Source organism: Mauremys reevesii, linkage group 5 (assembly GCF_016161935.1).
Source record: "Mauremys reevesii isolate NIE-2019 linkage group 5, ASM1616193v1, whole genome shotgun sequence".
Taxonomy (NCBI): Eukaryota; Metazoa; Chordata; order Testudines; family Geoemydidae; genus Mauremys; species Mauremys reevesii.
The window spans coordinates 34,064,229-34,083,390 of record NC_052627.1 but is presented as its reverse complement, the minus strand read 5'-3'; the positions used below and the strand labels follow the sequence as shown (position 1 = coordinate 34,083,390).

The window sequence follows — 19,162 nt, the reverse complement described above, 5'->3', positions numbered from 1 at the left end:
ATTTCTCTGATCATATTGTGTAGGTTTCCAAACCTAGGGATACTTCATGTCACAAAGAAGAAAGTGTTTGAAACTCTGGAAGCACGAATGACAGATGCCTGTAAAAAAGGATACAATCCTGGGCTCCTAGTACATTCTGAACTCAACTATATTCAAGCAGAAGGTGGTGGAGAGAGACAACTAACAGGTGGGTGGGATGTTATCCATTTGATTGTCATGGATCTTGAGAACATGTGTTCTTGATAATAGGTTTTGCTCCAAGAAACACAGATTCTCAGCCAGGATGATGTCTAAGTAGGCTCCCTAGGTAGTCTTCCCCCAGCTGTGTGTTTCGAGCTGTCCTTTGCTTTTGGGATCTCCCATTTCATCATGCATGCAGAACCAAACAACCCTCCCTCCTAGATTTCAACAACATTTACAACTGTGCGTGAGTTTCACCAACAATGCTGCCATCTTCAACCCCTGTTTAGTAGGCTGAGAAACTGAGTCACTTTGTATTATCGTGGAGAGCTATTGGATCCTTTAAGTGGTTGTAGACTTAATGGAGATTCTCCTGGAGAAAGGCAATCCCTGCTTTACACATGTACCTGCAAAACCTTGGGTCAGCATTGCTCCCAGATTGTTAATGAAAGACCAAAGGGCCAATCCAGCTCTGACTACAGCACAGCCAGAAGTTAGAGAATACTTACTTATTTTACTGCTGGTTAGTGCCAGCTTCTAAATGTGAACTTTGCTTAAATAACTGCAGTATCTTATCCTTGTCCTCCTTTATTGTATTTCCACCCATTGTAAACTCCGCATGGCCGGGACTGCACCTTTTTTTGTATGTTTGCGAGATATCTGGCACAATTTTGGGTGCAGTATAAGTAATAATATGCAGGCAACAAATTGTATGTCACTCCATTTATTAGAAGTGCAGAATGCAGTGAATTACCCCTTTACTATTTTCCAAATAAAAATAAGAATTGAAGCTAATGGTTAAAAAAAAAAAAAAAGCTACTTTTTGGAGGTAGAATTATTTTCCCCCCTGTTGTCAATTTATCTCTGCTATTGATTGGTTCTAGAGAGGGAAAGAGAAATCATCCGTCAGGCAGCCGTTCAGCAGACTAAAGAGATGGACCTCAGCGTGGTACGACTCATGTTCACAGCCTTCCTCCCCGACAGCACTGGCAGCTTCACAAGAAGACTTGATCCTGTCATATCAGATGCAATATATGACAGCAGTAAGTACATTTGGTTTTCATGTCCTTTTTAACAGGCACGGGTCTTACTTTCCCTTTCTAGGAACATAGGCCGTAGGAATCGCCAGACTGGATCAGACCCAAGGTCCAGTTAGTCTCTATTCTGTCTCTGACAGTGGCCAGTGCCACATGCTTCAGAAGAAGGTGTAAGAACCCCACATTAGGCTGATGTGAGATAATCTGCCCCTCACATTGGGTGTCATCCAGGTCTCTAGTAGTAAGAGAGTGGCCTAAGCCCTGAAGCATGAGGTTTAATATCCTATAATGGGGTCCTTGGTGGGCCGAGGGACCTAACAGTTAGCATCCACTCAGTTGTAGGCCAAGTCCAACCCAGGGCCCTAAGTAGATCAGCAGTGTTTGGCCTCTGGGAGGAGCCCTCTGAGCGACCTTCCCTGGGTTGCATCCTACCACTGCTTCCTTCCCTCAGCTTCTGCCCGCAGATAAGGAGAAAACTGCCAGCCCCAGCTGGGCTCCGCGTACAGTCCTGTTTCTTCAAGGAGGCTTCTCCAGCCCCTTTTGGCAGGAGTCTTCAGGATAGGTTTGCACTCCTCCCCACCCTCCCCCTTCTGAGCTGGGTTGCTCCTTTTTCAGCCCTGTCTCCAGTTGGAGCATGCTTTGCAGGGTTGGAGGGGCAGGGCTACCTGGACCCAGTGTAGTCCTTTAACCCCTTTTGCCCCAATGAGGGGTTTGTATACCCCATCAGACATCCCTTCCAAAAATTTTACTATGATGACAACATTTGTTATTCTTGTTATTCATATAAATGTCCAGTTCCTTTCTGAATCTTGATAAGTCCTTGACCTCAACGACTTCCTCAACAACTTCCTGTGGCAAAGAGTTACACAATCTAATGGGTATCCCTAGCCTCTGTTTTCCAGAAGCTGGGAATGGGCAACGGGGGATGGATCACTTGGTGATTACCTGTTCTGTTCATTCCCTCTGAAGCACCTGGCACAGGCCACTGTTGGAAGACAGGACACTGGGTTAGATGGACCTTTGGTCTGACCCAGTATGGCTGTTCCTTATGTTCTAGTTGTACATTCTGTGAAAAAGTATTTCCTTGCATCCCTTTTGAATTTGCCATTTTATAATTTAATTGAATGTCCCCTTGTCCTTGTGTTATGAGATGGGCAGAACAGAAGTTCTTGATCTACCATCTCTAGACCATTCATTATTTTAAATACGTTTATCATGTCCACTCTGTTCATCTCCTTTCTGAGGTAAACAATCCCAATCTTTTCAATCTCTCTCCATATGAGAGCTTTTCCCATGCCATTGATCATTCTCATAGCACCTTCTCTGAACTCCTTCTAATTCTGAAATTCTCCTACCTGCTACTGATGACTACTAATTTAGCAATATTCATGCAATAGTAAGAAAAAGTATATACTTTTTTTTGCATTACATTACTTGCATTTTCTGGAAGAGAGAAAGCCCCAGGCGCATCATCTGGAGGGTGATGTGAACTACCAAGTGGTGTCTTTGAGGAATGCTGTTGGTTTACTTTAGTATCTGTTATAATTCCAATATGCTTTCATTACGGTAACACACACCTGCATATTGATACAATAAGCAGAGGGGGGAAGTTACAATACAAACTGAGGTATAGCGTACGCCAAGCCACAGTGAAAGGAAGTTGATGTTGCTCTATGCTTTTTGTTGTTGTTTTTTAAGTCTGAGCATCAAAGTCTCTCTTCCATTTGTGGGGAAGGTGGAGGAAATAGATGCACCTCTCTCTCTCACTGGCTAGGTTTTCATGCCACTCGCTGCCAGTGACCAGAGTATCTGAGACCACCAACTGAATTCATTTATTTCAAAAGAAACAGGGATTCTTTTTTCTTTTAATTTTTTTTTTTTGTGAATCTAGTGATCTGGAATGGTGCCATTGAAGTCCTCTGCAGTACGGATGCAGCATGTGGCAGTGCAAGTTTCTGCCATGCTGCCCTGCCGTTGTGTCTCACACCTCGCCTGAAGCTATTATTTGTAATGGTGTGAGGATAGTTCTGTGTCCAGGGCTCTTTTAACTCTTGACATATCTATTGAGATTGCAAATAATTGCCAGGTTTGATGGTGGCGATGTGGACCCCAGTCCACTGTGAACTGCACAAGGACTAAAACTCTTTTTAGATAGGCCACAGAGCGCTAAAGAAACAGGAGATTTAAAAATATATAGTGATGTACGCATCGAATTTGATGGTTTTTCTCCATTTTTATTTTCAAGATTTTATTTTCTATTTTTAACTATGTTTGTTTACAGTTAGGATAGTAGGACTGGGGTTAGAGTTGGGGCAGTGCTGACAGTGAGGCCGCAGGGGACTCTCTGTTCGGCTAACAGGCCAAAGACACCAGAGTGCAAGGTGGGGGAGGAGGCTATGGTCATCCTGGCCCCGTGAAGCAGAGAACCCCCTGGCCAGGACTAAGGAGAACAAGCCCTTGACCACAGGGTGCTGCTGAACATGTGCTGCCTGGGGACAGCTCCCACGCTCCCTGCAAATCAGGCCACGGCAGCAGAGCTGCATAGGGCTACCTGCCTAGCTGCAGGGCCGGTGACACCCAGTCCCTGCAGGCATGCCCACTGTTACCGATCAATATTTTTTTCATTGATTTCAGTGCATCAGCCAAAAGTAATGTTTACTGACAGTTATGGATTAAAACCAAACCCTGACAAACCTATTTTTAGCCTACAGCTGTCAGCAGAGTCAATACTGCTGTCAGCGGAATAACATCTTGTTTCAACTCGTCCCTTTTGACAGAAGCCCCCAATGCATCCAATTTAAAGATTGTAAGAATGGACAGAACAGCAGGATGCGTGACAGGAGGAGAGGAGATTTACCTTCTTTGTGACAAGGTTCAGAAAGGTAAGAGCCCCAAACTGTCTGGTGTTCTGAATCGGCCCCTTTGATTGGGATTCTAAAGTAGCTTTGCTTTGTTTCTCATGGACTGTATGCGTAAGGCCTGCAGTGGTGGCCTAGCATTCCAAGGTCCTGTGCCACCACCGCTCCCATTAACTTCAGCCGGATTTGTGAGTTCTCAGCATTTCTGAAAATCAGGCCAGCAGTGATTAGGGCAGCGATTAGTGATCGTATACAGCCCACCCGTAAGTAATTTGTATGGGAACAGCCTGGAGAGCTGGGGGAAAGAAACTCACGTACCCTTTTCCCTCTCCCCCAACCAGCAGACATTGACAAGGACACCACCCGAGCCCCTCTGAAGTTTCTGTTCTAACCCCCCAGGCTGCCAGGGCTTGTGAACACTGGGTATGTGCAATCGTGAACCCTGTGACCACACCCCTGTGGTGCCCCCAATCCCTTGTATAATGTGTAGTGGGAGCTGCGGGTGCCCAACACTGCCAATAATCAAGCCATGTTTATGTAGATGTCAAAGGGAATGAACCTGTAAATAGCTACTACCGGGTATCAGGCTTGTGCAATGTCCAATCAGACCTGTGGACTCTCAGGTCTGGTCTACACTAAGGGGGGGGGGGGGTCGAACTAAGGTACGCAAGTTCAGCTACGCGAATGGCGTAGCTGAACTTGAACTACCTTAGTTCGAAGTACTCACCCGTCCAGACGCCGTGGGATCGAAGTCCGCAGCTCCCCTGTTGACTCTGCCACCGCCGTTTGCGGTGGTGGAGTTCCGGAGTCGACAGGAGCGCGTTCAGAGTTCGATATATCGCGTCTAGATTAGACGCGATATATCGAACTCCGAGAAGTCGAACGCTAGCCGCCGACCCGGACAGTAAGTATAGACGTACCCTCAGTAGTAAACATTATTCCTGGACTGAAGTGTTTACAGGATCAGGCTCTAAATATGGATTTGGATGCCTAATTTAAGAGGCTCAAATTTGACTACATTGGCCTTTGTTTTCAATATTCTGGTTTCCTGTTCATAGATGGAAGTAAGCAAAAAAGAAAAAGGGGGCTTGGTGGAGTGTTTTAATCTGTCGATTAAAACAGCGACCCACAGATCTACTTTATCTCTACAACAGCATGCACAGTTCTCTACCTGACTGTAGAGTAGAGTTGTTAAATTATTCAGGCATTTTCTATTATTCCACACTGCAGCAGAGAAGGGTGTGGGAGAAGACGGCATACCATGTAGTTCTGTAGGGAGAAGAGAAACTGGTAGAGTTTGGGGAAATTTTTTTTCCCTTAACACTGTAAATCCACGGCCTTTCCAGGGGATTAAGTAAAATGTAATTTTTTTCTTAAGTCTGAATAAATGGAAACTCCAAAGTGGGGTTTCCCCTTAGACTGAGTGGGGTTTCCCCTGACTCCGTCACTCTCTGAAACCTCCGTGCACTAGGAAACTTGAATGCACACAGCAACAGTGTTGGAAGGAGTGTTTCTAAATCTGAATGCTGCCAGATTGGGGATCAAGTGGAATCAGCCCACCTACCCTAAGGCCCCTTCCCATTGCTTAGGAAGATAAAGAGTTCCTGGCCATTAGCCAAGACAGAAAATGGGCTTTTCATATCTCTCCTCCCCAGGATGCTGAAGAAAGAGTCCTCAGGATGTCCTGTTTCCCCAACCTCTCCAAAAAGGTCTATACAGAGGGCCCCCAGCCCAACAGAAACATCTCTGCCACTTGCACTGCTTTGTGAAGGGGAGAGGAAATGCATTGCTGGAGAGCACTTAGCTCATGACTGCTGCTGAAAGTAGCTGCTGTCACTCTTAGCAGTAGCTGAGAAGTGGCTTTTTGCCAGCAGTAAATAGAACTTGAACCTGAACAGTTCAAGTTTCATTCAGATTTCAGAATTCAGACTGTGGGGTAGGGATCCTGTATTTCACACCATACGTTCTCCCATCCCTACATTCTGTATCGAGCTACTGCACTAATCTTGTTTAACCATAGAACAGGAAGCAGTGAACCTGATTTTCCACTCACCAATTTAAAACAAGAGTAACTCCACTGAAGTCACAAGAATTACATCAGTGTAAAACTGGTGGAAATAAAAGCAGAATTCGACCCCAAATAATGTTTATATAAATCTTCCTAAACTTATCGTACTTGAGAGGGGTAAAGTTCTTGATGTTTAATGTATTCTTCTAAATGCAGCACATTACCACAGAAAACAAATACTGGGTGAAATTCAGCATTAGAGAGAATTATTTTCCTTTACCAAAAAGGTTTTATTGTTGCTTATAGTATACAGTATGAATTAGTGCTAGGAAAAATATTATCTCCTAAAATCCACTGTTAGAACTGCCATCCACCATATTATTTTTTATTAGAAATTGATTTAACCAAAAGCTTAAAAAACCTAGAGGAATTAACACTCTCACACTGTTTGCAGATGATATTCAAATTCGTTTTTATGAAGAGGATGAAAATGGTGGCGTATGGGAAGGCTTTGGAGATTTTTCTCCTACAGATGTACATAGGCAGGTAAGTGACCAAATAGCTGTCATTTGCTAATGGCTTTCAATTCTTCAGCTAGTAGGGCCCTATTTGAACTGATGGCTTAGTAATGAAAGGCTCTAAATCCCAATACTAATTTTCACAGTCACCATCTTCCGTCTGTTACTTCATAAGAATAAATATGGGCCTGATTTATTTTAAACTGGAAATCATAGTGCTGATGAAAGGTAGAAACACACTAAAAGGAAATTTGAAAACTGTGGTGTGAAAGTAATGGTAAGGGAGAGATGTAAGGCATGTCTATGGAAACATAGTACAGGTTAAAAGGTGTCAAGAGCTCCTACAGGAATACATGGAAAAAAGATAAAGCAAGAGAGAAAAATACAATACCCACATGTGTTATATATTCATGTATCATGTGACAGTTCAGCATTTTTTAAAGGCATTTAAACTGTAGTTAGCTCCAAACTAGAAGTGAAAAATAAAACGAGAATTTATAGTTGTGGTAGCCTTCATGCAAGTGAGATATTCCTCTCAGCTGTAACTAACTCAAATCCCCCCAAATACAAAAAGTTAGATATAAAGCAATATCTTGTTTCAGAAAACTGTTCCTGACAACCTGCTGATCAATGTTTTTCACAGTTTGCTATTGTATTCAAAACCCCGAAGTACAGAGATGTCAATATCACAAAACCAGCATCTGTTTTTGTCCAACTACGGCGGAAATCCGATCTGGAAACAAGTGAGCCAAAGCCATTTCTGTACTACCCAGAAATCAAAGGTAATTCATTTAACCTGTTCCATGCATTACAAAGGGGAAATATCCTGTTTGTGAAACAGCAGAGTCCTCATGTATTTCCTAATGTTGGGTAATGTCCTTGTTCTATTTTTTTTTACTTCTAGAAAATACTACACTTGTTGCTCATATTGGGCAGAATTAATGGAAAAACTAGTAAAGGCAGAATGTGTTGTGACAAAGTTCCTCCTCTACCTTGGTGGGTCCTGCGCTTATTGGCAGATTTGCTCACCTCAGTGATCTTCCCCACAGTCTGGGTCAGCTTCTCCTATGTCTGATCAGGAGTTGGGAGGAACCTGGGCCCGCCCTCTACTCCGGGTTCCAGCCCAGGGCCCTGTGGATTGCAGCTGTCTAGAGTGCCTCCTGTAACAGCTGCATGACAGCTACAACTCCCTGGGCTACTTCCCCATGGCCTCCTCCAAACACCTTCTTTATCCTCACCACAGGACCTTCCTCCTGGTGTCTGATAACCCTGATCCAGTAGCATATGCACATGTGCTTAACTTGAAGCACATGAGTAGTCTCATTGAAGACAGTGACTACTCATGTGCTTTAAAGCATATACATAAGCATTTGCAGGATTAACACACCTGTTAATGCATCCCAGAATCATGTTCGCTTTTTTTGCAACAGCATCACACTGTTGACTCATATTTAGCTTGTGGTCCACTATAATCCCTAGATCCCTTTCTGCCGTACTCCTTCCTAGACAGTCCCTTCCCATTCTGTATGTGTGAAATGGATTGTTCCTTCCTAAGTGGAGCACTTTGCATTTGTCTTTATTAAACTTCATCCTGTTTACCTCAGACCATTTCTCCAATTTGTCCAGATCATTTTGAATTATGACCCTATCCTTCAGAGCAGTCGCAATCCCTCCCAGTTTGGTATCATCTGCAAACTTAATAAGCGTTCTTTCTATGCCAATATCTAAGTCGTTGATGAAGATATTGAACAGAGCCGGTCCCAAAACAGACCCCTGCGGAACCCCACTTGTTATACCTTTCTGGCAGGATTGGGAACCATTAATAACTACTCTCTGAGTACGGTTATCCAGCCACTTATGCACCCATGTTATAGTAGCCCCATCTAAGTTGTATTTGCTTAGTTTATTGATAAGAATATCATGCGAGACCGTATCAAATGCCTTACTAAAGTCTAGGTATACCACATCTACCCCTTCTCCCTTATCCACAAGGCTCGTTATCCTATCAAAGAAAGCTATCAGATTGGTTTGACATGATTTGTTCTTTACAAATCCATGCTGGCTATTCCCTGTCACCTTGCCACCTTCCAAGTGTTTACAGTTGATTTCCTTAATTACTTGCTCCATTATCTTCCCTGGCACAGAAGTTAAACTGACTGGTCTGTAGTTTCCTGGGTTGTTTTTATTTCCCTTTTTATAGATGGACACTATATTTACCCTTTTCCAGTCTTCTGGAATCTCTCCTGTCTCCCAGGATTTTCCAATGATAATAGCTAGAGTCTCAGATACCTCCTCTTAGCTCCTTGAGTATTCTAGGATGCATTTGATCAGGCCCTGGTGACCTGCAGGCATCTAACTTTTCTAAGTGACTGAATGATGATTTCTGTAAATGCTTTTTCATAAACTCTGTCCAACATATTATGAAGGCTGGCATTCAGGGATGGTATTCTAGCAACTGTACTGAGCTATTTCCCTGTTGAGTAGTGCTCACATGAGCTCAGAAATGTGTGTGTGTTTTATTTCCTGGGCCAGATTCATTAGCTGCTTTTTAGGGCTTTCTCTCTTCCTGGAGGTGAGTATATTTGATGCAGGTACACTTATCTACATACTGTGTATGTCTGTAAATTGTGCGTTCATATATAGACTTTTCATTATGTTGGTTCACATGTTCAGTGCTTGGGTTTGATGTATTGATTGATACTGTTCTGCATGCAGTTTCCTTATCACATGCCTGTTAGGAATTATTACATTGTTTGTACAGGAATATTTTTGTTCTTTCCTCAACAGTGTTGCTGGGCTTCCTCTTTGCTAGAATTTTTATGTCACTTTTTGACAGCTCCTCTTTTCATGACTGTTTCATTTTCTGTATGTTTAACTTTAGAGTGCTGTTTTTCCCCCAGAGTCTTTGGGATTTTTTTGATGGAGCTGGGGATTCTGTTTTTCCTTTATTTGTTGTACTTTGTGTAAGGCTGGTTCTCCTGCTACTGACCTGCATGGGTTTTTTATGTCTTGCTTTAAACTCATTTTTCTTTATGACCTTTCTGGTACTGAAGTATGCTTCATTTCAGTTGGGCCCTGATTCATCACCAAAACATGTGGCCTCTTTCTAAAGTGCATTTGCTTGGGAGAGAAAATTGCCTTTCTGTTCCCAATGGGTAACATTTTCAAAAGCATATAAGTGACTTAGGAGCCTGCATCCCATTTTCAAAAGTGATTTAGGCACTTAGGTATGTCTGCCATGTCCAGTCCCAATCATCTTTATTTGGGTATTGTGGCACCAGATACAGTATTAGAGAAGCTGTATGGACCCGTGTGCATGATTTTGTCTTTGGTTCTGTGGTCTGAGAATGTTGCTTGGTTTGTTCACTTACTGGCATGTCTCACCAAGTTTTGCTGTACAAAAATGATTTGTTGTTTGGAGCTGAAAAAGTTTACCCTACTTACAGCACTTCTGATTTCCCCTTAAGGTATTGTTTTTTAGTAACAATGCTCTTTTCTGTCCCCAGCTGGTGATAGAAGTGACTCATCCTCTCCTTTTGCTGTTTCTCTTTCATTCTCTCCCTCACCCCAAAACACAGATAAAGAAGAAGTTCAGAGGAAGCGACAGAAGCTTATGCCTAATTTTTCTGATGGTTACGGTGGAGGCAGTGGTGCCGGAGGTGGAGGGGGTGGAATGTATGGAGGCGGAGGAAGTGGTGCTGGCTCAGGTAAAGAGAAAAGATAAGTGATCTGAAGCATAAGCTTTAAATTGTAACATGTGTGGTTTGTCCCTCTAGGTCATAGAAAAAGGACGTATTTATTTGTTATTGAAATTGACATGGCAAATCTCTGTATTTCTATAGGTATAGAAGGCCTGAATCTCATTTCACTTACTTTGATGTGGAACCAGTGTAACTCCATTGACTTCAGTGAAGTTACTCTTCATTCTTATGGGTGTGAAATGAGAATCAAAGTTGTAATGTTTTCCATAAATCCTCTTCTTTCCTGTCAGAGGCCACATAACCCCCTCATTGTTTTTCTTCCTTGAGGTTGTATGTCACAGATAGCTTCCTTCTGGCCAAGGAAGACTGGGCAGAAATCCTTCATACCCCATCATTGTGAATGCCAATTAGTTAATGGCAGTCACTGTTGAGAAATTTGAAGTGGGGGGCTTAGGGCTGGGGCAGGGTATTGGGGCGCAGGGTTGGGGCACGGACTTACCTCCGGTGGCTCCTGGTCAGCGGTGCAGCCGGGTGCAGAGGCAGGTTTCCTGCTTGTCCTGACACTACGGACCACGCTGCACCCCGAAGCGGCCACCTGGAAGTCCGGCTGCTCGGCGAAGGAAGATGCGCAAGCAGCTTTGCGTGACTCTTTCCTGCAGGCATTGCCCTCCCACCCCCGTTCCCACTGGCCAGGAACCGGCCAATGGGAGTGCAGAGCTGGTGCTCGGAGTGGGGGCAGCGCGTGGCACCCTGAGGCCCCACCACCTAGAAGCCAGACCCGCTGCTGGCCGCTTCCAGGGTGCAGCGCAGTGTTGAAGCAGGTAGGCACTAGCCTGCCTTAGCTGGGCAGCACCGCCAATAGGACTTTTAATGTCCAGGTCGGCAGTGCTGACCAGAGCGACCCAGTATCTGACCTGCCATGACCCAGTACTGAGTCATAACCCAAAGTTTGAAAAACGCTGGTCTAAAGCAGTTACCAGAATAAAAATCCATTATAACTACACTAATTACAGTTATTCAGGCAGCATGCCAAGCCATTCGTTGAGCAGTAGAAGTGGTATGCTACCTCTTAAATTCTGAGAACTGCAGAGATAGAGAATGTGGCTAGCCAGGCCTCTAGACTTTCCTTTGATTGACATAGAGATAGGAGATGGGCTTTCATCCGGAACATGTTATTCTAGTAGGATGGAAAATCCAAAGGACAAAATACTAAAGGAGCTGCACATAAAATACTGCTTTTCTCTGAACATTTGATTTTCATTGTATTGCTTGTTTTTGTTCTGGAGAATAATTCCAGTGATTCTTTTTCCTTTTACATTGCTGTTGTTTTTAGGGTTCGGTTACCCCTCCTATGGGTATTCTGCTTATGGAGGCATGCCTTTCCACCCAGGCACCACAAAGTCTAGTGCTGGAATGAAACATGGTAAGAAACAGAATAGCATGGTTGCCACAGTAATCTTTAGTTTACCATCTTTGCTTCAATAATCAGCAATTACTGTTAATGACTACCAAAGTGATGGAGCTTGCTCGCTCTAAACTGGACTCAAACAGGATTAAAATATGTGTGTAAACAATCATGTGTGTTTACAGTGATCACTAGACGTCAGCATTAGCCAACAGAACCCCTCACTGCTGTCCCAAATAGCACAGTTTCCCCTATGATTAGAATAGACAATAATTAGATGGCAAATGCTGACATCTTAATGGTGAACTATATATGCTGTTGACTGGATTTGATGTTTATAAGCAGCAAAAACTATTTTCCCCAAGGACTTAAAAATTGGCCAGTGGACTGTGGCTTCTGTCATTATAGCCCACTGGAGGCTACTTTTTTAACCTGCGGAATATTCATTTTCCCTGAAAATGAAAAATTCCAGCCTTCAGAAAAACTGTATTATGTGATATCACATGACGTCCATATTAAATGAGTACAAATGCACAGTGAGACATATTTGTACATTGGCTAAGCACAATCAGTGGGATAGATGGTGTTAAAGTGACAGCACCCCAGAGAAAGCACTGAGAAGCATCCTGTTTCTGTGAAGCTAACTGCCTCAGAGGTGCCTTATTGCTCTGGGGGGAGAGTGGTCTGCAATAGCTCTTTAAAAGATACTGCATTGTCCTTGCTCTTCCCCTCCCCTTTCCAGTGAATTGTTCCCAGCTGGCCATTCCTCTCCCTATTGTCTGGCTGGGTTAAGGGAGAGCCACAGTGTGGCCCAACGTGTGATAAACATGCGTGGCCACTGAAAAATGAAGTTAACAGTAAGGACACACTCATTCTTTGTGCCCCAAACCAGGGAAAATCAATTCAAACCCAAAAGCCCCAGAGCTTCAGTGAAAAAGACAGATGGGGCCATTTATTTCCAACATCTGTGAGATAAATTGTACAGTCTGTTACACCAATGTCAATTTGGAATAATCCTGTTGGCTTGGTGGAGATACTGCAGACTTGTAACATTGCAACTGAGGTCAGAATTCATCCGTACATTTATTGTTAGATAATTGGTTTGTTTAATTTTATACTTTAATATGGGGCTTGGCAAAGTGAAAATCTTAAATAACTTCAGAACAAGTTACATTTCTCTCTGTGTAATGAGCTTGAGAGCAGTGACTCTGTAGCATGTATTGATATAGGTCCTGATCCAGTGCCGATTGAAGTAAATGGGCATCTTTCCATTGATTTCATTGGGGTGTGAATGAGACCCACAGAGCATTATCATTTGTACAAAAGAATCACAGTATCAAAGATTAATGCTTTTCATTTATGTTGTAAGGAATTTCAAATGATATGGCTGAACAGGATGGGGAAAGCTGCAACAAGCACGACGACAAACCAGATATGAAACATAACACGACAGTGGAAATCACAGAGAGGAGGGATTCCAGAGTTTGTAGTGGTGATAATAAGGAGGAGGATGTTACTTTGTCATGTACAGCTGGAGTAGCTGAAGCAGATTGTAGGTTACAGGGTAAGTGAACAAATCAGTCTATTTAGGGCCATTCATAGGGCCAATCTCATATATGGGAGAAGTCTGTGTTAAGGACTGGAAATGTCACAAGTTCGTGCTCACAGAGTTTCCATCTTTGCAAGGGTGGGAGGGTTAAAATTTGCTCCTGCTTGGAAATGGCAGGAGATCAGTCTCCTAAACCTGGGATCTCCCAAGATCCATGTATGCCAGTGCTATCTATGCAGAACCCCTTGTGTCTCTGCACTGCCTCCCAATGACTCTGTGATCCCATTGAAGTCCGTAGAATTACACAGGTTGTAAATCAGCAAAAGGTTTGGTCCTTGATATTTAACAAACTTCATTGTATGTGTGGAAAGGTGTTATTTCCAAGTATGTAACTGTTGCATCATTGTTCCATGCAAATCTATTTCTAAACTGCATGCAGAGCATTTTATTAAATGTTTAATTTAATATAAACTGCATCCATTGCCAAATAAAGAATAAATGAAACAATCAAATCAGCATTGCTTCACAGCAAAGTCTTTATACCAAAAAAACAGAAAAAAGAGAAGGACTGGTTGAAGGAAGTCTTTTTGAACTAGGATGTTAGCCCTCTGGAGATTACAAATTTATATCTTTGCCTTGTCAAGCTTCCTTTTGCTGACAGCCTGATCAGTCCATATTTTGAGGGTTAGCTAGCCAGATTTTCAGATGTCTTGAGTGCCCATAACTCCCATCAAAGTCAACATCTATGAAAACCAGGCCATATGTGTCTTGGATCATTTACTGGAGACATGCTGTTGGTTGGTTGTTATAATAGAAATGACAGATAAGGAACTTGCTTTCCCTGTCCCATGTATAATGTGTTATGTAGCTCTTTCATGCAGAATGCTCCTCCTTTCTGGAATGGAGAAAGGGACACATTATGTTGTGTGCTGGTTTCATTATGTGTCATTTACTATAACAATTAGACAGACGTTGGATTGGGAAAACAAGTTCACACAGTAATAGGGTTTCAGTATTGAAGCCTTCCGTAAGTGGTTTCTTGGAACTTGAGAGATCATGTGGTGCCCTAGAGAGAATTGCTGCTTGCTGGCTCAGAGAGTCAACTCCTGGGTTAGTTCAGGAAACAAAACTAGTAATTGATGGGTGTGCACTTGTGTGAGGGCGTGATGTCTGTCTGTTTCCAATGAAAGGAAGGGCTTGGATTGTTGAATCTAAAGGTTGAGTAATAGACAGCACATCAGGAAGCTGATGATTATTTCTTTATCAATTATACAACTACTAAAAAGGAGAGAAACAGGGAATCCGATTTGTGTGAAGAATATATGCAGAAGAATTGGGTCTGTGAAGTGCACCCATGTTGTGTGTTGATTGCGTTAGCATTAGACACTAAATTTGTTGTTTAGTGCTGAGAGGTAGTTATAATTATAAATTATAATTGTCAGACTAATGGTGTGTCTACAGGACCCATTGTCGTCAGCTAGTTGGAATGTCAGCCTGACTCGGGTATCATAGAATCATAGAATATCAGGGTTGGAAGGGACCTCAGGAGGTCATCTAGTCCAACCTCCTGCTCAAAGCAGGACCAATCCCCAGACAGATTTGATAATTATGTAACCCCTAGAGCATGGCCTACAAAAAGAACACAGGCATTAATACTGACCAGAGTTGAAGAGTCCCTTTTATCCCAAGCATTAGTGTTGTTTTTTACATAGCAAAAGGTCCTGAATTTCTTTCCTCAATGTGCACATGTGTGTTTTAGCTGGCAACTGCTGTTTTCCTTGCTTGCTCATACTAATTTATTACAAGGTCCCATGAAATCTCACTTCGGAATGGTTAGGAATATAGACTGTCTGGTACAATTGACAGTCCTCTCCAGAATGGTAAATATGGTTTGAAAGTTCATCTCGCCTCACCCTCTTCACCATACTCCCATTAAATTAGAGGTGTGGATTTTATTTGGTCAGCCGTTTGTGACTTGGTTCCACTGATGACATACGCAAATCTTTCTTTCCTTTTTTTCCCCTGTAGTATATTGGGTAATTGAAATTGCTGTGGTTATGTTGCTTTGACACTAATCTGAAGATGTTGTTTAATTTAAAAATTCTCTTTGATGTATTTATGAGAGGAGGAAAGATGGTATAATTTTGCGGTTAAGGTACAGGACTGGCCGTTGAGACATGAGCTCGATTCTTGGCTCTACCACAGATTTTCTGTGCGACCTTTGACATCAGTTAACCTTCCTTTGCCTCAGTTTCCTCATTTAAACTACAAAGGTGATGTGTCGTGAGGCTACATTTATTAATGTTTGTAGAGCAATTTGAGATGCTGAGAATGAACCATAGAAACATGAAGTATTTCAAAGTTCTGTGAGCAGGCTCTCTTCCCAAACTGCTCTCAAATATAATCCACTAGTATGCATAGTTCAAATTTACCCCCTTTACAGAGTGCGGCTCAAGTCTTCTCCCCAGATGTAGTTGCTCCTAGGATTCCTCTCCCCTGACTATTCATCCCATATACTAGTTCATCTTTCTAGAGAGCCACTACTTCCATCTTTACATCTGTATGTGGTAATTAGCTGTAGGAGCCTTTGTGAGTCAGCAGAATGTACTTAACAGTATGCACTTAACATTCCCCAGGCAGAATCAACACCTGCTGAATGTTGTGAAGTGCTTCAGAAAAACCCTACCAGCCTGTTACAACCCCCACACCTGTTGTGTTATATCTGGACATTGCACTGAGATAATTTGTAACTCTGATGAACGCAATGATTTGTGTTGCAGATGATCTGTTCCTGGAGAAGGCAATGCAGCTTGCTAAACGTCATGCCAATGCTCTTTTTGACTACGCTGTAACTGGTGATGTGAAGATGCTACTAGCTGTTCAGCGACATCTTACTGCCGTCCAGGATGAAAATGGTGACAAGTAAGTCACTACTGGGTGAGGCCTGGATTTATTGAGTTGAACATTTCTGTCCCTTATTCCACAGGAGTGTAATCAGCTCATTCTTGTCATCAGCGGTTTGGGGCAGTCAATGGATCATTGTGGTAGGAGTTTACTAATCAGATAAATATTTTTCACCATCACATCCCTACCTGCCCATCGCCTCACCTTTTAGAGTCTTCCCTCATTACATCTGCAAGGATGTCATTCATTACAATAAATTCATGTAGCACAGTATTTATTATTACCAATCCAGTTAATTCATGTTTGTAAAGCACCTTGAGATTCTTGGCTTTAAATCACTAAGGCACTGAGGATATAATCCAGCTCAGTGCAGAGGGCCCACACAACACCCTGCACTCCATTTAATCCCATATACTAAAGTGGAGCCTAAGGTGCAGTTTGTTGTACAATGAAAAGTGACTTTGTAGAAATAGTATCAGAGGGGTAAGCCGTGTTAGTCTGGATCTGTAAAAGCAGCAAAGAGTCTTGTGGCACCTTATAGACTAACAGACGTTTTGGAGCATGAGCTTTCGTGGGTGAATACCCACTTCGTCGATGCATGGATCAATAATATCATGTGGTTCCATGCTGATTGTCTCTCAGTGAGACCACACACAATTTTCTCAGTTTATTCCCCTGATCACCAGTAGTACAAATTCTGTAGACCTAAATTTTGCCCTCTCTTATACCCGTACAATCCCATTGCCTTCAGTGGTTGCACAGATGTAAGTGGCAACAGAATCTGGCTCTGTAGTCAGAACTTATTTAGCAATCCTGTTTGATCATGTGTGAGCCAAAGTAGAATCCAACTCACTCCTCCTCAGTTGCAGTGACTCCACAGTGCTAAAAGGAATAAAATGTAGCAAGAAACCTACTTTTTCAAAACTAAATTCAGTAGATGCAACTCTGAATACAGGCCAAGAGCAAACCTACTGAATAAGAAATTACCATGTTTCCACTGCAACTTTTCAAAGGATGACTGTATTTTAAATGGCGTGGAGGTCTTGGACTGGTGATTTCCTCTAAATCGAAGCATAACATACTGTAGAAGCAGTTCAAAGCCGACAGTCTGTAGCTGCTACATGAGAAATTACACTTGACAAATACATACTATTGAGTGTTTTGATAACCTAGTGGGAGGCTGCTGCTTCTGTGAAAATGGATTTCAGATTACTGAAAAAGCAAGGAACATTAAGTGTTTCAAAAAGATAGCTAATTTATTATTAGAGACAGTGGTTATTTTAAATTACTTTGCTTGCCCAATTTTGGACAATCCAATGTCTGTTTTGAAGACCACAGGAATAAGAATGAGCAGGAAACAGCAATAAAATTGTTAGAACTTTTGGTGATGAATTTTCTGGATGAAATGAATTGTTAGTCTCAGTCCAGTTCCCAGTTAACTTACTGACAGTTTCAGCAAAGGCAAAGAACTGAATGATCCATTGAAAATAAACTACATAGAGGCAGTCCTTTTGGATCAAGGTTATGATCCATGGCGTGGGAGCTTACACTGCTGCCCCCATGCTGTAGCTGTCAATGTGGATAAATAGCAGATTTCAGTCTCCGGGATCTTGAGACCTAGTTCCTTTCCTGAGTGCTCAGTTCATATACACACTTCAGAAATACCAAATAAAATAGCAAACTCTTGATGATTGTGGCTGCCAGCTTTCTTGCAAGAGTTGTTTTACAGCACAGAACTACAGAATCTAGGATCAATGCCCATCGTTTTTCTACTAAAATCTGTTAACAAATCTGATTGCCTTTAATAAAAATATGTAACTGATGAAAGTATATTTAAATGACCCTAAATTTGTTTTAAATATTTTGAATTTGAATTCTGAGATAAAAATAAAAACTCATTTAATAAATTCAGTAACACACTTCAAGAAAGACAATTGTACTGGATACCCACAATTCCCTGGATATCTGGTGGCCTTGTGACCTTGTGCCTCGCACTGTAGTGCCAAAAGATACATTATTAAAGCTGCCCACCTTATTAGACCATTCAATGAATTAGTGGATGTTTCACGGAATATATATTCAACAATTCTTTACAGAGTTAATTACAGTTACAGGGTAGAATAATAATATTAGGAGAAGGAAAGAGAAATAAGGAATGAAGGACAAAGGAGAAGCAGTATATTTAAGATATGAATATAGGCAGACTGTCAGTGTTATAAGACGTCTGTTCCATTTGGCAAGAGCTGCAGAGGAGGCAGCTCTTCTATAGGAGTGGCGAGACTGTAAGAGGAGGCCAATGCTAGACAAGTGGAGAAAGAAAGGGAAGAAGTAGCACAGTATTGCCAACCCCAAACGTTCTAAAGTAATGAGCCAGTCCCCCCCTCCCCACCCAATCATGAGATTGGCTTTAAAACATCTGGGGAGGGGGGTGTTTATCTTCTGGTTTCTGAATTGTTTGACTGCACTACAGTCACTGTTTCAAGCTTCCCTCCGCAACTATGAGGACGAGAAACTTTGTTTTTAATTAAAGCTCAGATTTGCCCTTATTAGAATGACTTCAGGAGCTGGGGGCTTAAGAAATATTATATATTGCAAGAGACACAGTAAAACCTGAGAGTCAGCAACAGAAGAGAAGTTCAGAAATTAGACCAGAGTAAGTCCAGGCAGGGTTTCAAAACAAAGAGGGCAGTTTTGAACTGAATCTGGAAATGAACAGAGGGGCTATTTAGGTATTTTACAGTTTGGGTGATAGGATTGTACTACTTTGATTTTGTTACAATTTTGAGAGAGCTGGGACTTGGGAAGAAAGTAGAAAATGGAGTTATAATAGTCTGAGTGGTCTTGTCTTGTGTGGTCACTTACATATTAAAGGGTTTTCCCCTTGGGCAAGACATCTCCAGCTAACTTTGAGTCTGGGGGTCCTTAGTCACCTTCTTTATGAAAATGAAGACAAGAAAAAAATGACAAAGTTGGGGAAATCCCCATGGGAAAATCTACTTTAG

At 42.2% G+C, this 19,162-nt stretch overlaps 1 protein-coding gene across 10 annotated transcripts in view; it reads left to right on the top strand.

Moving 5' to 3' along the window:
- NFKB1 (nuclear factor kappa B subunit 1) overlaps positions 1-19,162 on the top strand; it is a 78,732-nt gene that overhangs the window by 43,128 nt on the left and 16,442 nt on the right. For 8 of the 10 annotated variants that reach the window (XM_039539894.1, XM_039539896.1, XM_039539892.1 and 5 more), the window contains 9 exons: positions 24-187; positions 1,065-1,223; positions 3,995-4,099; positions 6,538-6,629; positions 7,245-7,383; positions 10,180-10,321; positions 11,619-11,725; positions 13,077-13,271; positions 16,037-16,178. In XM_039539894.1, coding sequence (XP_039395828.1) covers positions 24-187; positions 1,065-1,223; positions 3,995-4,099; positions 6,538-6,629; positions 7,245-7,383; positions 10,180-10,321; positions 11,619-11,725; positions 13,077-13,271; positions 16,037-16,178 — 1,245 coding nt within the window. The remainder of the gene's footprint in view (positions 1-23; positions 188-1,064; positions 1,224-3,994; positions 4,100-6,537; positions 6,630-7,244; positions 7,384-10,179; positions 10,322-11,618; positions 11,726-13,076; positions 13,272-16,036; positions 16,179-19,162) is intronic. The other 2 variants (XM_039539891.1, XM_039539889.1) reach the window with 1 other exon arrangement.